The following is a 20,478-nucleotide window of genomic DNA, read 5'->3' on the forward strand; positions in this document are numbered from 1 at the left end:
GCAGTTAACAAAAAAAAAATCTCTGAAGTTGGTGCTAATCCAAAATCTTCTCTAAAACTCTTCATCCACCAACTATTGTTCAACCTGTCCCATCTGTCTTACTCAAATTGCTGGTAAAGGGATTCTACTCTCGCCTGCTTGATGAATAAGAGTCTTTTTCAACCTTCAGTGCCAGATGCATTCTCTCAAGTCCTGCCTATTTTTAACATCAGAGAAATGATCCCTTCTTACATTCCAGAGGGAAGACAACAGGCATGGATAAGTTATAGTCTATGTATAGTTCAAAAATAATTGTACAACTTTATTTCTTATATTGCCTCTCATCCTTTTTTTCTATGGTCTCTTTGCAAGGCAGTATGTCGTATTTGATGTGTGTATTTTTAAAAAACAAAAAAGATTACTACATCTGTGTATTGTCGGTGCCTTTGTCAGGTTCATTTGACTGGACTTGTCTGTCTGATGCCATTTTCAGACCAGGGTTTTTCTTGCTGTGCTCCTGGTTACGATGACCCACTTGGAAACACTGCCTTCTACTATGAAGTGTCACTAGTATATCGAATACTACACTCGTTCTTTAAGTGATAACTATAAATGAACACGGTTAGGACAATTGATAATATGCAAACTACTGAGAGTCTCCAAGAAACTTTGTAACACGTCTTATGAACTTTTTTAAAGTTGATGACATCACTTCAACTGACAGATTTAAAGGTTTTTATTTGTTGTTGTTTTTTTGTTTTGGTTTTTTTAATTCCAGAAATGCAAGAAACTCTAATCAAAACCAACCTTGATCCGATGTTTAACATTATCTGGGGATGCAAACTTTATACAGAAGACTAACTGATAGCCTATGTATATACAATACATGCACATGTGTATGTCTGTATGCATCTGTATAGATAGAAATGCATAAAATTGGTGAGCTAAAGCTTTGCTTAATAGTGGGTCTCCGGGGCAGCAGCAGAAAAATCAACCTTGTGTTAAACCAATGCCTGTTCATCTATTCTGTGGTCGTCTAAATGTTTAATCTTGAATAAAACTATTGTTTGTTACAGCAGGTCAAATTGAGTGTGTATGTGGTAACCAAATATAAGCTGAACAATGTGTGATTTTGCCATTTGAAGGAGGCACATATGAGTACAGGACACCCTTCTGAGGAGATAAACCATCTATTTATTATTGGGCTAAGTGGGTAGAAAAATCAAGAAACAAGAAGATGAAATTGTACAATCATTAATGAAAAAAATATGAAGCAAGAAGAAATAAAGTTAAAGGTGTGATTTAGACAGCTGAAGTAGTCTGAGCATGCGGGATTTTAATTTCTCTGTCTTCTGACGTCATAATTTTGTAGTGTGCACTACACAGAACATGCCACTAGGGGGCATAGCATACATCTACTATCTTTTAATTTCGTCATTTTACACCGTTGTAATAAATTCTGTTAAGTGTGTGTGTGTGTGTGTGTGTGTGTGTGTGTGTGTGTGTGTGTGTGTGTGTGTGTGTGTGTGTGTGTGTGTGTGTGTGTGAGAGAGAGAGAGAGAGAGAGAGAGGGAGAGAGGGAAAGAGAAAGAGGGTTAATTAGGGACTCTAGGAAGAGTTGGATGCATTTTAATGGCATTCATAAGTAGAGGGTTGAGTATGCATTATTCAGCATAACTATAATTGTCCTGCTTTATCCTGCATACATATATTACAATGTTTATATCAGATAAATTGAAATCTAAAAATGCTCTTGAGGTTGTTAGAAGTGTATTCCCTTTGATGAAACAAATTTTACTATCGTGTTGTTTTGAGGTTATACTGCTGACAGAAGCATAAACAAAAAAAATGTCCCTGAATGAACCAGAAGGATATAGCAAGTCATGGAAAATAAAATCAAATGGTAAAAGAGAGTTCTAACGCAATTATCTATTGAAGTATGGAGCAAATACATCTTGCAAATCAACACTAAAGACAAAGCAAAATCTAATTGCTGCCATGCTATCAGTCACCAGTAATTACCTTTCTTCTGTGTTGGGTAAATGGATGCTTCAGCTATCCTATTACGAGCCTCGCATTAGGAAAGGTATACGAACATAATAAAACAACATAGCTCCCTTTTTATTGTAAAGCCATCCCTACTTATCCCACTGATGAACGTGAAATTAAAACGCAAACCTCAATGCAGCAGCAATGTTTTAAACCATCAAGAAACAAATCAAAGCACATACTACACCACCAACTGTGACAATTTGCTATATTGTATGAATTAAATAAAGTAGAGCTAATTCTGTTTACTTATACACTTATTAGGTACTTTAAACTTAGTGTGTGTGTGTGTGTGTGTGTGTGTGTGTGTGTGTGTGTGTGTGTGTGTGTGTGTGTGTGTGTGTGTGTGTGTGTGTGTGTGTGTGTGTGTGGTACTTATTAGAGTACCTATATAGCTGAGAGATTTCACCTTTTTGCTTTTACTTTTGCACATTATATATTGACAATATATCTATACTTAACTGTTACTGTTTTCCTTCAAAGTGGGCTCAATATTGACTCAGAAATGTAGTCTCTTTGCTTTTGCTGCTGTCCTCTCTGCTCTTTTATGGATGCTAATAATTAAACAATTATTTCTTCTTAGGCGTGCAAGTAATTAACTGTAATTTGGCATCTGAATCGAAATATTTACTACTATTTTTCTGCTTTTCTGTAGAACAGTACATTTGAAAATTATTGGTAAAAAAATATCAATATATTTTAGCAGTGAAAAAGCTTGCATACTGGTGGACTGACTATTACAGAAACATAAAAATGATATTGGCAATTGACAGTACGATTAATTTAGGACACCATAAACCTTACACGTGTTAACCTAATAAAGTTGTTAACAGTGTGTTAACAGCCGTGTGTGTATGATTGTTAGGGTATACTATTAAACACTTTTTGATGAAAATGTGTATGAGTAGATTTTTACAACTAAAACACTTTTTTAGGCTGTATTTTTATCTGGGTGCAGCCAAAACAAACTCCTAACTCCTTAAAGAGTCTCTGATACGATGCACTGGAAATTTGCCGCGGCCCTGGTTTTTTCACAAAATGAAAGCCTTCTTGTCCAATCGCAGCTCAGGTCACCGCCCGTTTTCAGCTCTTGGAAGTTCCTGGACTAATCAGCGCTCGCCTCCGTGTGTTCAGCCATTTTGTAAGAAAACCAAGCAAGTCTGCCGCCCTACCTTCGCTTCAGACCTGCAGTTTTTTTCTTGTGCAATGGACGGGTAAGTGAAAAGAGCCACACTTAACACTTATATTTATAAGACAAACCGATCGCGGAGTAACTTCTTATCTTATTTCGGTTGCTTATGGACATATTGTGATGTTTGAAGTACCTTCACCGTACCGTCGAAATAGAAAAGTTAACTTCAAACAGTTTTTTTTCCATCAAAACATGCAACAGTTAGCAGGAGCGTAAGCTAGCTAGCAGCTGCTAGTCGTCGCTAGCGTTGGCTAACAGTCAATACTAATGTGAATGTTTTAATGCACTTATTTTATTTATTTAATTATCGTAAACGTTAGTAACTCTAAGCAAGAGCAACTTAATTTGAGTTGTGATAGGAACATTTGCCTTTATTTAAGGAAGACAATGATAGCCTCTTGTTTGCTACGACGGACATTAGTTTTTGGCTAACGGTACCTTTGTAACTTGGTTTCACGGGAACTCGAGCGCTAGCTAAAGCAACGTGTCTCATTTCCGTGTTCATTTGTTCGCGGAGCGCCAGGGCCATGTTGAAGATGTCTGGCCTTAACATTTGATTGAATCGGGGACTTCTAAACCGAGTTATCTAATCGCAGTAGGATACATGATAGCGTATTGTTTAGTTCGAACGTGTCCTTCTCTTCTGATCGTCTGATGTCGTAAGTTTGAAGGACTTCGAAAGTAGCTCATAGACAGCTTCGCATTCGCCCCCGGCGTCTAGTTGTAATTATAGGTGTTTTTCTTTTTCAATTTTTTTTTAACTCACACAAGTTTACTTGCATCTCTTTTTAAACCGTTATAGCCGCCTAGACGCTGACTTGTACCCTCTGGGATCCGGCTACGTCCCTGAAATTGAGTAAGTAAATTTTTGTATAGTTTTGTCTTTGTGTACGACTCATTTGGGTTCCTGTTGCTCTTTATGGCTTTAAATAAGGAAGTCGTTTTCCTTTTGGGCTAACAGTGTTGTAGGATTGTGTATGTGTGTGTTTTTTTGTTTTTGTTTTTTTTTCCGATGCAGTTGAATGTTATAACAATGACTTAAGGATAGTTCGTGGATGGTTTTCCTTATTTTCTTACTGAGAACTTTCTTTCTGTTTTGCAGCAGTGTCCATGACATATCAGCTGGCACAAAGGTAGGCAGTTTTGAGTCATCTTCCTCTTGGTTGCTTATTTCCTTTTTTATTTTACAGTATTGCACTCCTTTACTACAGCATAAGTAATGACTCCCACTTGCTGAAATTAGTATGTAGTGTTTTTAACTCCAAATATGGTCTTGTAACATATATAGTTGTGTGTGTGTGTGTGTGTGTGTGAGAGAGAGAGAGAGAAAAATGTGTAATATTGTACAAAGGTGTGTTTTTCAGAATACAGTGACAATTTCAAAGAACTGAGCCAGCTCTGGTGGCACGTAGTGTATCACTTTGCAAGCCTCCTCCATAATACAGAATACCTTTCCAAAGCTTTTTCTCATGTGTAATGAAGTTGCAGGAGAAGACTGACTTGCTTTTTAAACATTCATGAAATAGAGCTGAATGGTCAGCACAGAGGTTACAGCAAGACGGTGGAAGGGGATTATTCAATAATTATGTTAGCATAGATTCTCAGAGGTGGGGCTTTCATGTTTTCCTGTTCTGTCTCCGTTTGCCTGTGTGGCTGTTGAAATGAAACTTCCTGTTGTTTATTTGTGTGTTCCTTAATAGTCTGTTGGTCTTATTGGAATGTGGGAAAGCTGAATTCTGCCCTGACTCTTGTTGTTGCTCAGTTGTGTTTCAATTACAGGGCTATGTAACCATCATTGCTCTAACAAAACCACAAAGTCTTATCTAATGTTAAATCCTTAGCAAGAATTGGACTTGTAAATTAGTCACTGAGCTGTTGTATTCTTCTGAAACTGAATGTTTGTGCATGCAGACTTGACAGGAAGAAACCACACCGTTTCTTCAGCATGGTGCTGGTTGTTAAAATTCCTGTTTTTGCTGTAATCCTTGGTAACATTGCCTGGAGCAGCTCAGTGTAGGTGGACTAATTGAGCTCAACCTAGATCTGTAGCCATCCTCCCGGCCAAAGGTCTTTACAGTGTTTGAACAAGCACTCTTATACACACCCCCAATACATGGGACACACCCCACCCCCTCTATTCATTTCAGTAATGCCTGTTTCTTTTCATCATGTGCACTAATACACGATTTAATGATTGCTGCTTAATAGTGAGGGTTTAACTCCAGATGAGATTGTTTCTTCTTTTTAACTACTTCTGTTTTTGGATTTAAAGTGCTGCGGTAATGATGACACTGAGTTATGGAGCCCTGCCTTGCTGGAATCTGTAATTATTCCGTCTGGGCAGAGTGTCTGGCATTCCGCGGTCACATTCCAATCTCCCCCCTCCAGCCCCCTGGCGAGGCACAGCTCCCTGCCCCCTCCAAGTGTGAAGGCTGATCACAGTGAACAAACATGCCTATACCTGTGCTTCTCTCCTTTGTACTTTTCCTGAGAGAATACACCAGCCAACCCCCTATAACCCTAAATAAGGTTGTTTGCAAAAGGCAGGGCACATACAAATAAATCACCTCAGGTTTAGTTTCCTTATAAGATGAAAATGGGGTTTGTTTGTGTTTTCTTTTTTCTTTCCCTTCCCTATGTGCTGCAGTAGAGTTGGAGAGTATGTGTCCCTTTCCCTCTTTTGCTGATGCAATGCAAACCAGGTTTAACTTGGTGAATGGGACAGAGAAATTGCTTCTGCTACATGTTAACTTTTAAAAATAGAGTTCAAAGTATTGCCGTTGTCAGTGAAAGGAAGCTGAAGTTTTGGTGTGTTTGCCAGCAGTGTGTCATCACTCTGAAGATTATTGTTATCCTGTCCACATCCTAAGCAAACAAAGGAAGTGAACACATTGATACATTTATTTGGGCTGTGTTGGACTTCAAGCAAATGCGTGGTCAGGTCTGTTTTTCTTCTATAGGCTTAGCAAGCACTCTGACACATCCTGTTTAAATGCTCAATTGTAACACAAGTCTCCATTTTGTGAGTGACTTGATGCTCCTGCTCTGCACCGTGGACTGTCTTAGCTCTGCAGTTGTTATTATTAGAATGAGGAAGAAGGAGGAGGGAGTCGACATTTAACAGTAACCTACAGTCTCCCCAGAGGAAGTTTAGCAAAACTCTGGAAGCAGACCTCATCTTGCTGCTCTTCCTGTTTGGAACCAGTCTGCTGAGTGATAAGTGTGCCGCTGCCCGCCCACAACCAGCGAGTCAGGCTGGAGCCACTTCCTTCATTTCTCATGGTTTGCATCTGCTATTGGCTGAATTATCGGGACCAATTTCTTCCCACAAATTGGAACACACCATTCTCATCTGTTCATTGTAATCAGTGTTGTCTTGTTTATTTTATTTTTTTATTTGTTGTTCTTGTTGTTGTTATTATTATTATTAATATTATTAATATTTTTAACTTTTGGATCATAAGTCTAAACAGTACCCATTACTCATTTATATTTTAGACTGATTAGTTCTGTCAGGCTGTGTAGAAGCCAGAGTATTTATACCACTGCTTGTAGTACTGTCTTACTGCAGTGTTGTTCTACTGTTTGGAGGCATGACCAAATGTTATCTCTCATAAGTTTTTGTATGCAGGCTTACCTGACCCCACCCTCTATTTAGATTCACAAGGTGAAGAATGCTAGCAAACCTGCATGACTGGTTGTTGTTAAAGTGCTTCGGGCTCTTCAACTCCCAGAGAGTCCCCCGGGCTACATATGTGTGTGCTGCTGCGTAACAATGTCCCTAGTCTCAGCCTGAACAGGACCTTCATTGTAGAGTGTTGTAGAGCTTATGCTGCTGAGCCACTTCTTGTGACTGCAATACTTCATCTCACTCAGCCACAAACACACAACCATGTGAACAGCCCTGAAACAGCACTTTTTATGTACTAGAGAGGGAGTCTGTAAAAGGCAGACAGTAGTCTAGTGTGGAGTGGAAGTGTCCCCATCTTGTCTTGCGATCCAAAGGGCTTCAGTGTGTTATCCCTGCTCCTGATGGATTATGAGAAGATGGGATGTACTCACCGACAGCTATTTGGCCAAAACCTGACTGAATATTGTCCTTCAAGCTGAAAACTACCTGTTCCAACTTAAATGTGCTATGCATAATTGTGTTTTATTGCACATTGTCTCAAAAATATGGCCTATTGTTACAGTAGCTTGAGGTTTGACAATACTGTAAAAGGCGTTTAATGGAATGGGAAGTCAGATATTCCTGCTGACATGATAGTTCGCTGGATTCCTCCTAGTGAGGAAGGTGGAGTTCTTCTCAAGTGTGTTTGCTCAGTTCTCTTTTGGTTATCAGATTACTTCCTGCTTTATCACACAATAGCTTAGTAATGTGAGAACCGTGCTCTCCACCTGCCAAGCTGTGCCTTCATTGGGTGAACGCACTGAAGTGAACCATTGTTTCCTTTCCTTCTGCAGAGGGGATCCGACGAACTCTTTTCTTCCTGCATATCCAACGGACCCTATATCATGAACTCAGGTAGGGGGTTGCCATGGAGGGGTGAATCCCCTTTTTATTGAAGTGCTTGACGTGTTTGTGTTACCATGGTTATCAATCCATTATTCAGGAAGAACCGGAGCCTCCTGTTCCCTCCCTGATTGTATCTGCTTCTGTTTTCTCTTGCAGCCAATGGCAACGACAGCAAAAAATTCAAAGGTGACGTCCGCAGTCCTGGTGTTCCATCACGTGTGGTCCATGTACGCAAGCTGCCCAACGACATAAATGAGGCTGAAGTTATTGGCCTGGGGCTGCCCTTTGGGAAGGTCACTAATCTGCTGATGCTGAAAGGGAAAAACCAGGTAGGAAAGACGGTTGCCTGTCTGCTTACCAAACTGTATGACTTGCAGTTTTGGTTGAATTATTTTTTTCCCAGGCCTGAGCCGAGGGATCAGCTTTCTATCCTTCTGTCCTGACCTAAAATTATAACAATGACCCTTTTGTTACATCCTTGTGACTTTGTTGGTAGATAGACACTGCTTGATGTTAAGATTTCCTGGAGGAATACAGCAGGTCACGAAACACCTGTTTTCTGTTTGAAGTAGTTCTATAACCAGTAATACTGTAACCATGTTAATTGTGTTATTTATAATGGTTAATAACAGATAAAAAGAATCGATAAGAATGTTAAATTTGTTGCATTAGGGTGTCACCTTTGTTGTATGTGATGGGATAAACAAAATAAGTATGTTTATGTCCCAGGCATTCTTGGAACTGAACAGCGAGGAGTGTGCACAGACGATGGTGAGCTACTACTCCTCTGTTACCCCTGTCATCAGAAACCACCCCATTTACATGCAGTACTCGACCCACAAAGAGCTCAAGACGGACAACTCCCCAAACCAAGTGGTAAGGGTTTTACAGCAGCGGCACAGATCTGTGCACTTTATATTTATTTTAATGGTTTGCATTTGAGGCTTCATCAGCTGTTTAACTTATTGCTTGATGCTGGGATTCAAGTTTTGGCTCCATACTGAAAAAATGCATATTGAATAACTTATTTACATTTGTTAAAAATATTGTTTTGTTTTACAACATTATGCTGCACACATTCACTCGGTGGTACTATCCTTTCACCACTGATGCTGAGAAGTATTTCTGTTTCTCCTTAGCGTGCCCAGGCAGCTCTGCAGGCAGTTAATGCCCTTCATGGAGGAGGAATGGGAAGTGTGGCCATTTCTGCTGATGCTGGTAGCATGGCTGGAGCAGCGGCAGCCCAAAGCCCTGTGCTCAGGGTCATAGTGGAAAACCTCTTCTATCCTGTTACCCTGGATGTACTCCACCAGGTAAAGGCAGCTACTACAGTTTTTTTTTTTTTTTTTTTTTTTTTTTTTTTTTTTGACTGGTCAGAGATGTTTTAAGTAACTAGTCTGGGCATGCCCCACCTTAAAAAAACAAAAAACAAAAAAAAACGTCCCTCAAATCTTAGCTGTATAGCTACTGATTTGACCACTCATTGTCTAGCACTAAAGTCTAAAGCTGTTTTGCAGTTCTTATTTATTTTAGGTGTGTTAAAATTATGACCTTTATAATCGTGTCTCTCCTGCAGATTTTCTCTAAATTTGGTACAGTGCTGAAGATCATCACTTTTACCAAGAACAACCAGTTCCAGGCTCTCATCCAGTATGCTGATGCCATGACAGCGCAGCATTCCAAGATGGTACGATTGGTTCACTTTTTTTGTCAGCATGGGACTAAGATTAGGACATTTTGAAACAAAGCAATATCATTATAGGGCAGTTAGTACACTTTGGGAACAGTCGCTCAGACGTCACTAGTTAAACTCGCCACTGTAAAAACACACCAGATATGTTATCTCAAGTTTAACAGAACGCTGTTTTCTTTAGTCTCTGGATGGACAAAACATCTACAATGCTTGCTGTACTCTGAGAATCAGCTTCTCCAAGCTTACCAGCCTCAACGTCAAGTACAACAACGACAAGAGCAGGGACTACACCCGACCAGACCTTCCAACTGCAGATTCACAGCCCTCCATTGACCACCAGGCCATGGCAGCAGCTGCGTTTGGTAAGAATGTAGTCCATTCTTTTTTGAATTAGAATTCGCAGGATTTACTTCACTGTCATTCTTTTAATTTATATTAATAAAAAAAAAAAAATCTTACTTCTATATCTTGTTGTTATAGCTGCACCAGGTATAATCTCAGCCTCTCCCTATGGTGGCGCTCATGCCTTCCCCCCAACCTTTGCTATTCAGCAGGCAGGTCAGTACAAAAAAATATATTTCCTGCTATTCTGATTCGAATGTCTGTATTTCAGTAGTTTATTCAGATGTACATATAGCAGATAATCTTCATGATTAAATTATTTCTCAGGTTTTTATCTACGGATTGCATTGAGTTGAGAGTAATTTGTGGTTTACTGCTCTTAGGTCTCTCAGTACCCGGTATTCCTAGTGCCTTGGCGTCCCTCGGTGTGGGCCACACTGGCATGGCGGCGGCAGCAGCGGCCGCTAGCCGGCTCGGCCTGTCAGGGCTTGCTGCCGCTGGGGGCCACAATGTCTTGTTGGTCAGCAATCTGAACCCTGAGGTCAGTACACATGCTATTAAACAGCTCTACTACCTTTGCTTTTGTTTTAGTTCAGTGCTGAGCTTCATTCAACAGTTACATTGCCTTTTGTTTACACTTTGGCTTGTGGATCCACTTGATCAAATGAAACGAATGTTTTTACGCCTCATGTCTTACCACTTCACGTGATTGCACGAGGAACTACCCTTACCACTATTTTTAATTGCAAGGGGGTCATTAAGTCAAAACCTCTTCCCTTTCAGGACCTCTCTGTGTTTGACCAAACCTGCTGCGTTTCTGCCCTGCCACTTTGCTCACTGTGAATTTTAAGTTTATTCAAAAAACTAACTTCTTTTTTTTGTGTTTTCTTTAAAGAAAACTTACCATTTCATATCTTCATTTTTGTCCATTAGTTAAAATCATTCTTGAGTTGTTGGGGAGACAATATTACTTTTTTGGTCTTGTTTTAAAGCAACACATCATGTACATTATTCTCGTTAATAGTGTATAAATATACAAGTAGTCTTTAAGCTCATTACATTTACTGTAGTTAATGTAGTCAATACACTTAGTTTGGTTATTTAAGGATTCTGTTTAAGTTCTTCGAGAATTATTAAAATTGATGCTCAGAATTTTGTTTTATATCATTCTCTACGTAATCTAAACAAACATGACATTTAATTTAAAAGTACATATTGTCTCTGCCTTTTTTCCTGTATTTCATTGTTAATCTTTTTTTCTCTTCTCTTTCTCCTAGTGTTCCCATAGTGACAGTGCATTTTAATTTAGCCAGTTCTACTGTCTGAAGCACTACATTTCTTTGTGTATACTGACCTTGTTTTGTTTTTTTACTTCCTTTTCTCTCTCTCCTTTCTGTCCCCCTAATCCCTCTTTTTGTTTTTTTTGTTTGTTTTTTTTAACCCCTCACTTTAAATCTTGCCAACTGACTGCACGCCCCATGACCAATTGTTCCCTCTCTCCTCCTGTCACTCCTCTGTTATTTACTACTGTAACCACCTCCTTCCATCCACCCAACCCTTTTTCCTTCCCCTTACCATTATCCCTAATTTGGAAATCCCCCACCCCCACCACCACAAATTGAAAACGCATACACTACATTGGCACCTCTTTGACACCCTGATTTTCATTTTATTTTATTTTATTTTTTTGCCATGATCTACCTCTCCATCATCTTTCTTCCCCCCCATCCTCACATTTCTCTTCATCCTCTTATGCTATTCAAATCCTTCTCCTCTCTTCATTCTCTTCGTCCCTCATGCCTCTCCTTCCTCCATGGTACTGTGGCCTTCCTGTGGACCTCGCTGCCTGTGGCCTGCGGACATGTCCCGACTCCACTCCACTGTCCTCCACTCCGCTCCGTCTCTTTTCCCCTGTCCCCTGTTCCCTCTCCCCTTTTTGGCCCCCTGCCCCGCTGCTCCCTCCTGCTGTCTCTAAAGAGCGTTACGCCACACTGCCTCTTTATTCTTTTCGGTACGTTATCATCCTTTCATCTCCTTTTTTTATTACTACTGTTACCTGGCAAGGTGGGCATGTCTTGTCTCATGTTGTTGGCTTTTATTTATTTTTAACCACTGATGGCTCATCATCAGAGTACAGGGCTATGGCGGGTGGGGGTGTCTGTTTGAGGGTTTGTATGACCTGTTTTGGTTGTTGTGGGTTTGTGTGAGAAAAGTATGGTGAGAATGCCACAAAGCTGCAGCATTTCATTTAATTTTTAAAAGCTATGATACTTGTCCATGGGCAAAAAACATTTGCACTTTTCCCATCTTCAAAGAGCAAAGCCCTTCAATGTAAATATTGCCCCGCTAAATAGAAATGTGGGAATGATTTTGTTTGGCAATGAGGCAGGAGGCCGATCTAAATTTTAAAGCATCACCATAAAGAAGAGGATAAAAGTCAAACCTTTACTGGTTCTGCACCAGCCAAATTTAGCCATAAAAAGTGGTCAAATTTCATTTTTACATGCTGATTGTTTTTCAGTGATTCTCTCTCTCTGCTGCACTAGAATGATGAAATGCTGCAGCTTTTTTTGTGATTATGGGTTGACATAATCTCAGGATTATGTCACAGTTTTATTCTCTTGCAGTTTTTCTCAGTTATTCAAATGTAGGTATGTGCATGTTTAGATTATTTCTGCATGTCTCTGTTTAGACCCTCAAGTTTGGGAAGTAATCAACTCTATCTTCACAGTAGAGCAATCAAATTGATCACTACTACTCATTTTACTAATCTTTGATTTTTGTCTTCAAATCACGATTTCTCCCCTCTTAAGGCATTTTAGCATCCATGTGTAGTTAGTTTTAAGAGGGCTTATGTAGGAATGGTTACAGGACACCCATGCAGAATTGAACGTAAAGATTCTAGAATAGCCTAACGGTAACTTCAATCACACTGTTTCCTTAGGCTTAGTGTGACTATTTATATCTGATTTGATGGTTTAAATTGTTGTTGTTGCTGTGATTGACTGTGTGGCTCCTGGTTTAGGCATGATGCGTGTAGCATTTGCTGGACTTGCATTGTGATGCTTTTCCCCTTCCTCCTTAGGTGTGTATGGCGATGTGATGAGAGTGAAGATCCTGTTCAATAAAAAGGAGAATGCTCTAATCCAGATGTCTGATGGCACACAGGCTCAACTAGGTAGCGAAGCTGCAGCCCTACAAAACACAATTTTCTGTCTTTGATCTACCACTTTCATCTTTTTTTTCTTTTTTTCCTCCTCACATTATTATACTGTGCATTGTTTGGAGCCTTTGCTTAAAAGGGTAATTCAGCTCCTCCTGTGATAGATGGCTGATTATCTGCTTATTGTTGTGGCTGTTTAGAGTTAAATTAAGTGATGGAGAATGTGCTAACAAATAGTGTGTTGAAACCATGTTTATGTGACTTATGTTTTTCAGCTATGAGCCACCTGAATGGCCAGCGTCTTCATGGCAGGGCCATGCGTGTGACGTTGTCAAAACACACAACAGTGCAGCTTCCCAGAGAAGGCCACGAGGACCAGGGCCTCACAAAGGATTTCAGCAACTCTCCACTGCACCGTTTTAAGAAGCCTGGCTCCAAAAACTACTCCAACATTTTTCCACCCTCTGCAACACTCCACCTCTCCAACATACCGTGAGTGTTAACCTTGGCGTCATTTCTGCTCTAACCCAGCAACCTTTTGCACAGTAAGCTTTTTCCTTCAGGTGTTCGTGACATTATTTCTCAGTATGTGGAGGAGGGGGTGGCTTTTATATTTAATCATGCCTTGTTGTTTTACAACTTCAGACACAGAAACCTGCAGCTTAGTAAACAAACATAAACCTACAAAGCTTTTTAACTTCTCTGCTGTTTTGCTTTCAGGCCTTCTGTGGTGGAGGATGATCTCAGGAGGCTATTTGCCAGCTCAGGAGCAACAGTCAAGGCCTTCAAGTTCTTTCAGTAAGTTTTAGTCCATTTAAACCCAATTTTCTCAAATTGTTTGTTTTTTGCGGCTGAGTTCTTCTTTCTTCAGAACACTCTACAGCAGCTCTTGGTTAAATTGCCTGCTTTAAATTAAGGTTGTAAAGTGTTGGCCTTTTTAGTCTGATAGACACATGAACTAAACCTAGTTTTGAGAGTACAACAAAGCAAATGGTGAAAAACCCACACACAAGTGCGCTGGATCTTACACTTTGAGAACAAATTGTTCAAATTTTTTATTTTTTTTATTTTACTTTAACAGAAAAGATCGCAAGATGGCTCTGATTCAGATGGGCTCAGTCGAGGAGGCAATAGAGTCCCTCATCGAGTTCCACAACCATGATCTGGGGGAAAACCACCATCTTCGAGTGTCCTTCTCCAAGTCCACCATCTGAGTGCCTTTCCTTTCATCCTCCAAGTCTGTTGCCATCTGAATGCTACCACTCTTGAGGTTGCAATCAGTGGAAATGGCCACCATTACCTATTTATAGCTGTTTCTTTTGATGAATGTTGCCCCTTTCACAACAAATCATTCACCGTCATTAATAGGTTCAACATTGTTTATTCATTGTGATTCTCTTCTAAGCTTAAGAAAATGGGGGGGGGGGGACAACTTAATTTTTTGTTGGTTGATGTTGTAAAGTCTTAAGTTGATGTCAAAGCTTTTTAAATTAAAGTGTAGAAAAATGACTGACATAAACTGGTAGATGACTTCCGTAGAGCTATTGACTTTTCAAAGTGGGGAAAGCAGGGATGTATTAATGAGGGCTCCACTTAGATAGGTCCTATGTTTAATACAAGCTGTTTCACAGTAATCATTATTATACCTTTGCTTCCCCACTGTGACAACTCAGAATGCCTATTATTAAAAAAAACACCTATTCTTCTGTGTTATCCTTAAAAGAAAAGCTCCTGAATTTGTACACTGGCATCCTTTCATGAGTTACTAAACATTGCCCGTTTAATTTATCTGTTTATCTGACAGCATTCTGTCATTTAGAGACTCCTTGCTTAAACTGTAGCGTTCGTTCTCTCAAATCCACAACAATGACGGAGAGAGCCACAATACCTGCAAAAGACTTGTGTGAACAAGTACTGTCAGTAGCAATGCCAGTGAGGTGTAACCGCACTTTGGAATATTCTTTCTGCCATTGTCACTAAGAGCAGGGTGTGTTTGTTGCACAATGCTGATCATAGGACTGCACACCGCTCCTCCCACAGACACTCAGAGATCTCTCATAGATGTTTCAAATATGCAAAATGTTACTATCTACATTATTGCTGTTTAAGGCATTCTCTAGTGAGCTGTGCATCTAACAGATGTACTAGAGACATGCACAGTGATAATGCTGTGACTGCACGCGCTCGCGTGCTGAAAGTCTTACATAAGGTCCAACCTAGTAAGAGTGCTGTCACAGCTTTTGTAGGTTAAGTGGCTAGGGTGTTCATTTAGCACAAACCCGACACCTTTGGATGCTGTCAGATTATTGGAAGGGATTGCATGTCTGAAAGGGGCTTATCGCGTTGTCCTTTAAGCTTTGTTACACTTGCTAACTCTTGTAACAATGGAAACTCATGCATTCTTGCAAATGAAACAATTCATCTAAAACTTGATAAAAGCTTTATTAGGAGGTCGGGATCAAATCCAGTCTAACATTTAATAATTTTTCCCCCCACCATAAGTTTGCATATGGGGTCCTGGGAAAAAGGCAACATTCTACAATGAAACATGTTTGTATTTTCTTTTTCTTTTTAAATTGGAGGTAAAGTAGAGGCAGCTGTTGAACTGTCCTTTTAAGACCAAATCACTTAAACACCCTCCGCCACAGATGTATGCTTATGTGGATGAATTGTATCCGCACCAGACACACTTCAGCATTCCTTTTTATTACAGTAGTTGTGTTGAGATACGTGTGTGTGTGTGTGTTTGCCTTTTTGAAATGCCACTTAGAACCTGTTTGGCCAGTGAGAAACGGTTTGAGACAAAGGATTAAGTTTTGACTCGGAGACCATAAAACTTATTTCCCAGCATCCATTTTTATTTTACTGTGTGACTTTCCACCTATTTACTTCTGGGGATCCATACCACTATCAAAGGTTATTCAATAGTCCTGTTTCACAGCAGCTGTTTTATGTGAAATGGAAGTAAACACAAGTGTTACTAATGATATTAATGAAGGTTTAAGTGCAGAGCCACAGTTAATGTGATTAACAACACCCTCCTATTTCATAACAACATCACTGCTATGAAAGAGGTCTGGTTGAATGCATTCTTTCGCTGTCTTTCTCTCTACAGTCTTGTGCCTTACTTTGAATTTGTTCCAGACAGATTTGCTCTGGCTTAATTTGGTAATATATGGCTCTCAATTTTTATTTTATTTTTTTGTCCTTTGGTTTGTACCAGCATTGTTAAAATGGGGAAAAGTGGCTCATTTAATCTTCTGTTTCTTGTTTAAAAAAAATGTTTATCTCTGTATGCATATAGCCCCATTATATGTATCTAGAAACTATGAATGTAAGTCAGTTAGATGCTTAATATCCTTGCTAGGTGATGTAGCTCTGTTAGGTGTATTGTTGCAGGTGTAGAGCTGTATTCAGCCTTTTTGTCTTACAGTCTCCTATCACTTAGTCCTCAGGACAGTTGTTTGGAGCCTCATTTAACCACATTACGTTCATATATATATATAAATATATGTGGACACATATATTCATTTATCTCTTTTAAATGTTAAAATTTACTTGTATCACTTCTAAGCTTAACTGATAGCTATTTGTAGTAGCTGGGTTTGATTGCTATCTCAGTGCCTTGACTCCTTAAGTTTTTAATTTAAGGCTGAAACGGGCACGGTTAGTTGATTTTGTTTACCTCTCATTCAGGTGTTTGTATCTTAGCCTGTCTACAAAGATGCCTTTATCCCATTATATTCAGGTAATCGTACCTGTGAGAGGGCAGCTCTGACTCACTTGTCAATTGATGGTAATAACAGTCTTGAATGGTGTTTGAAATCCCAGTATATCTTTTTTTTTTTTCCTTAAATTTATGATACCAGAATTGCAGGGTGAGAGAGTCCTCACCCAGTACCCTGTCGGTGTACACTTATGCCACAGTCAGGTGCGTTTAGTGCACTTTTTTTCTCAACAATAGATCCACCACGCTGAAGTCTTACACGTTGTCACATTCCTGTGTGCCTCAAGCACCAGTTTCCACAGCCTTGACCACTGTTGTCTTGGACCAGATACAGATGTGCTCTCTCTATTTTTGTAAGATTCTTATGCATGATTTAACAAAGCTTCATGTAGCTGCAGACGGTTATTGCTGTTAAGGACCAAAGTATGTTCTACCCCTGCTGTTTTGTAGCGTTCTGATTTCTTAGGAGTATTTTTTTTTTTTTTTTGTCTCGTCTTTCACCCCCACGTTACAACAAATACGAGGCAGTTCCAAGTTCTATTCCTCAGATGCTTTGGAAAAAGTCACATTAATTTAAATTGTCTTTTGATTAACAACATATACTGTATATTGTACCCCTTTTGTTTGATTGACTTTACAAAGAGCCTACTTTGGTAGAGATTGCTTAGAATGAATACTTAATTGAACCGCAGTCCTAGCTGTGATGTTGTGTAGAAAAATTGTATGCCTTTCAATTTTGTTAAAAGCTTTTACTTTTCTCTTTTCTTTTTTTATATGGGGCCTGGGGGTGGGGGTATTGTATGAAGGGGGTTGACGGTTGTATATATTCATGTTTTTGTACCACAAAATCATTTGGAGTATATCCACATACGTTCAAAACATGTATATTTTGATAAAACAGCACAGACCTATTAAGCTCTCCTGAGCTGTAAAACAGAAAAAAAAAAACTTTTGTAACACAAAGACATTAAACCTATATGAACACAGAAGTGTCTCTGTATGTGCCCCACTCCCCCTTGCCATTCTGATCTTGTCTCTTGCATCTTCTGCTGCCTTCAATAAATCTTTAGTTTGTTCTTTCTTTCATCTGGCCTCATTTGGTTTCTGTCTCTTCCTCGCTTTCCTTCTGTACCGGTTAACATCTTGTAACATTTTCAACATTTCTCATCCTGTTTACTGCTGGTGGGTTGTATTTTGTCCTTTACTGCGTTTCCAGCTTCATACTCATCCCATCTAAACTTGACTGACTGCTCATCTGGACTCAGCGCAATCCTGTTACAATTCCTTGATGAAACTGTGGTGAGTTAATTGGGGATGCAGTGCTGGATACTCACTATTCTCACTGATTCAGAGTAATCCTCCTGTGCTCTCGTTTGACCTTTTGAAGTTTAGCGGGTGTAACTCGGGAAGGAGGGGTGTTGCTGTGGAAACCAAGGTACTGTATCTCATAAAGTTAATGATTAAGAAAAAACTGGAGTATAGCTGCCCAGTATATCTGGCATCCATGTTTTATCAGAGGTGCCCTGGGATGTGAGGAGAGGTGAACCCCAAACCCCTGTGAGTAATTTTAGGTGTACACCTTTTTGGCCACTAGGGGGAGGTATTGTTCTCTGGTGGTGATCAAAGGTTTCTGAACAGAGGTGACTTTACCTGCCACTCACACAATCTCAATAGTTAGTGGCTTAATCTCAAGTGCTTCCCATGGCTTTCTGGCATTATATCCTTTTTTTTTTTTTCCCTCATCTCGCTATCCTCCTTTTTCTTCTACTACTTCCTTACAGAGCAGTGGAGAGGATTAACCTCAGCTCTTCCTTGCCTTTGGGGGGGGGGGGGAGACAAATGAGAATAGAACTGAGCCCAGTGGTGTGTATTTGTGGCTGAGACCTGGATTTTGTTGTATAGAGCCAGCAGCTCATCGAGTGCAATCGTAAATATAGCGAGCTCCGGCTTGGTTTGAATTTCACGCTCGTTTTTCCCGTGCCATTACATTGTGCAGAAAAGCATGCCTTGAAGGTCATATTGAAGAAAGATGTCAGTCGGAATATTTGATGAGCACAGCCAAAATGGGAAAAATCTGCATGATATTTTGGCATGCTGAACTAAGGTGGTGTTAGCCCAAACGTGCATTTTCATGTTTAAAGTCATTAAAAATTGCAACAAATCTCACGTTTAATGTTCACCTATGTTTTTGATGCTGCCTCAGAGACTTTAGTTTGCTTGCAGCATCTTTCCATTTCACTCTCTACTAAGACTAATTTGAAGCAGAGACCTGTGTGCACAGAAACCTCTTTGGAATATACAGAAACACAAAGACATTACATACTTGGGTGGAAGGGTAACTCAAAGTAAGATGATCCAAATGTAGATACGTAATGTTCTTAGCTCACAGAATATGGTGCTTTGATCTAATTTTAAACTTTCATGCAGAACATTTTTGTTCCAAGATTGCTCTGATTCACAAGTTACTCGACACCAAAGAAGGCCTTTATTTATTTTATTTTTTTTACTGCTCAACTCCTTTGCACTGTCTAAAGCACACAGAAAGTGCACTGCATGTGCACTTTAAACATAAGTGTACAATTTGTGTAATCATACCCCACCTGCCCTCCCATTTGTTTCCCAAATACAGACCCTTGGGGTGTCTCTTGCTTGATCCCGCCAGTGCCCATGTGCATGGGACTAAATGAAACCATGTGGCGTAGTAATTCAACCACATCTGGCAACATTTATTTACATTAGTACTGCGGTCTCTAATCAAGCACGCCCTGGCAAACATAAAGGCCACACAAATGAAAACCTCATGCTTAATGAATGGGGGCAGGGTGGACAAGTGGTTCAAGGAGCTGTTCTGTATACAATTTCTGACATTTTCAATCCCTAAAGCAGCCATTTAAGTCAGGAAAACGCTGAATTTGAATGGCTGGTTTGTGAATGAACCATTTGAAAACACATTGGATTTTCGAATCTTGGAGCTTACTCATGTCTATAATTTATTTCTCTTGAGTAGAGTTAAACTGCAGTGCAATCACAAGCTTAACCAGCAATATATTCTAGGATTTAACACCACATTAAGGAGGCATGCACCCTTATGCTGACTCTCTGACCAACACTCTTAGATTTAGGTTCACCTAAGAGGCTGTAATATCAGAATCAACTCAACACTGTTTAGTCTGTATCACTTACATGAGCTTTAGACTCGCATTAAGAGTGTAACAGTTGAGGAGGAAAAGTATGAAACTGAGGTGGATGTCTTTGGTCTATAGTGTTTCCTCTTAAGAAAGCCATCAGGAGACTATCCACCTGTTTACATATGCACGCCTCAGACAGATGTTGAATAATTCATACACAGAGGCGGACAACATGCAGCTGTATTTGGGTTATGGGGGTGCATGGGTTCTATCCCTGCCTGAATTTGAAGCCCAAATTATAGACATTACTTTGCAGGCAGAGCAGGGCAGAGGAAAAACTAGGCCACTTTGCATAAAGGGTCCAACCAAGAGGCACAATGAGATGTGAAGGATGGAGCAGTAGAAAGCTTGGACTTAATATAACAGGGCCTTTTAGGTTTGGGAAGTTTGGAACAAGTAATTTGGGTTTGATTTGGGGGAAACTGTCTTTTGTAGGAACATCAAAGTTGGTTAGAGGTCGCTCTTGAAAACCCTTTTACTCGCTCGTGATTCTGCAAATTGTATTTCTTTCCTTTCATTTTCTTAATGTGGTAATGCCCTTCTAAAGAATGCAAATGAAATTGTTAAACTGTTTTCTGCAATCAATTCTCATCTTGTTGAGACTGGATTGATCCTCGCTGGAGCTCATT

At 39.8% G+C, this 20,478-nt stretch overlaps 1 protein-coding gene across 1 annotated transcript; it reads left to right on the forward strand.

Moving 5' to 3' along the window:
- Positions 1-3,151: 3,151 nt before the first annotated feature.
- Positions 3,152-14,444, forward strand: ptbp1a (polypyrimidine tract binding protein 1a). Its single transcript, XM_026151821.2, has 16 exons — positions 3,152-3,242; positions 4,023-4,076; positions 4,323-4,353; positions 7,685-7,745; positions 7,893-8,065; positions 8,466-8,612; positions 8,876-9,049; positions 9,313-9,423; positions 9,611-9,791; positions 9,910-9,987; positions 10,155-10,312; positions 11,749-11,782; positions 12,857-12,949; positions 13,210-13,426; positions 13,655-13,732; positions 14,016-14,444. The coding sequence occupies exons 1-16, from the start codon at positions 3,235-3,237 to the stop codon at positions 14,146-14,148; spliced, it is 1,731 nt and encodes a 576-aa protein (XP_026007606.1). The 5' UTR covers positions 3,152-3,234; the 3' UTR covers positions 14,149-14,444.
- Positions 14,445-20,478: the final 6,034 nt, after the last annotated feature.

This window comes from Astatotilapia calliptera, chromosome 19 (assembly GCF_964374335.1).
Source record: "Astatotilapia calliptera chromosome 19, fAstCal68.1, whole genome shotgun sequence".
Lineage (NCBI taxonomy): Eukaryota > Metazoa > Chordata > Actinopteri > Cichliformes > Cichlidae > Astatotilapia > Astatotilapia calliptera.

What these genes read in the sequence shown, in the direction of transcription:
- ptbp1a (XM_026151821.2), top strand. An exon ending in ACCCTATATCATGAACTCAG is followed by an intron (nt 7,746 to 7,892) that starts GTAGGGGGTTGC and finishes TTTCTCTTGCAG; the next exon opens with CCAATGGCAACGACAGCAAA. An exon ending in CTTTGCTATTCAGCAGGCAG is followed by an intron (nt 9,988 to 10,154) that starts GTCAGTACAAAA and finishes TACTGCTCTTAG; the next exon opens with GTCTCTCAGTACCCGGTATT.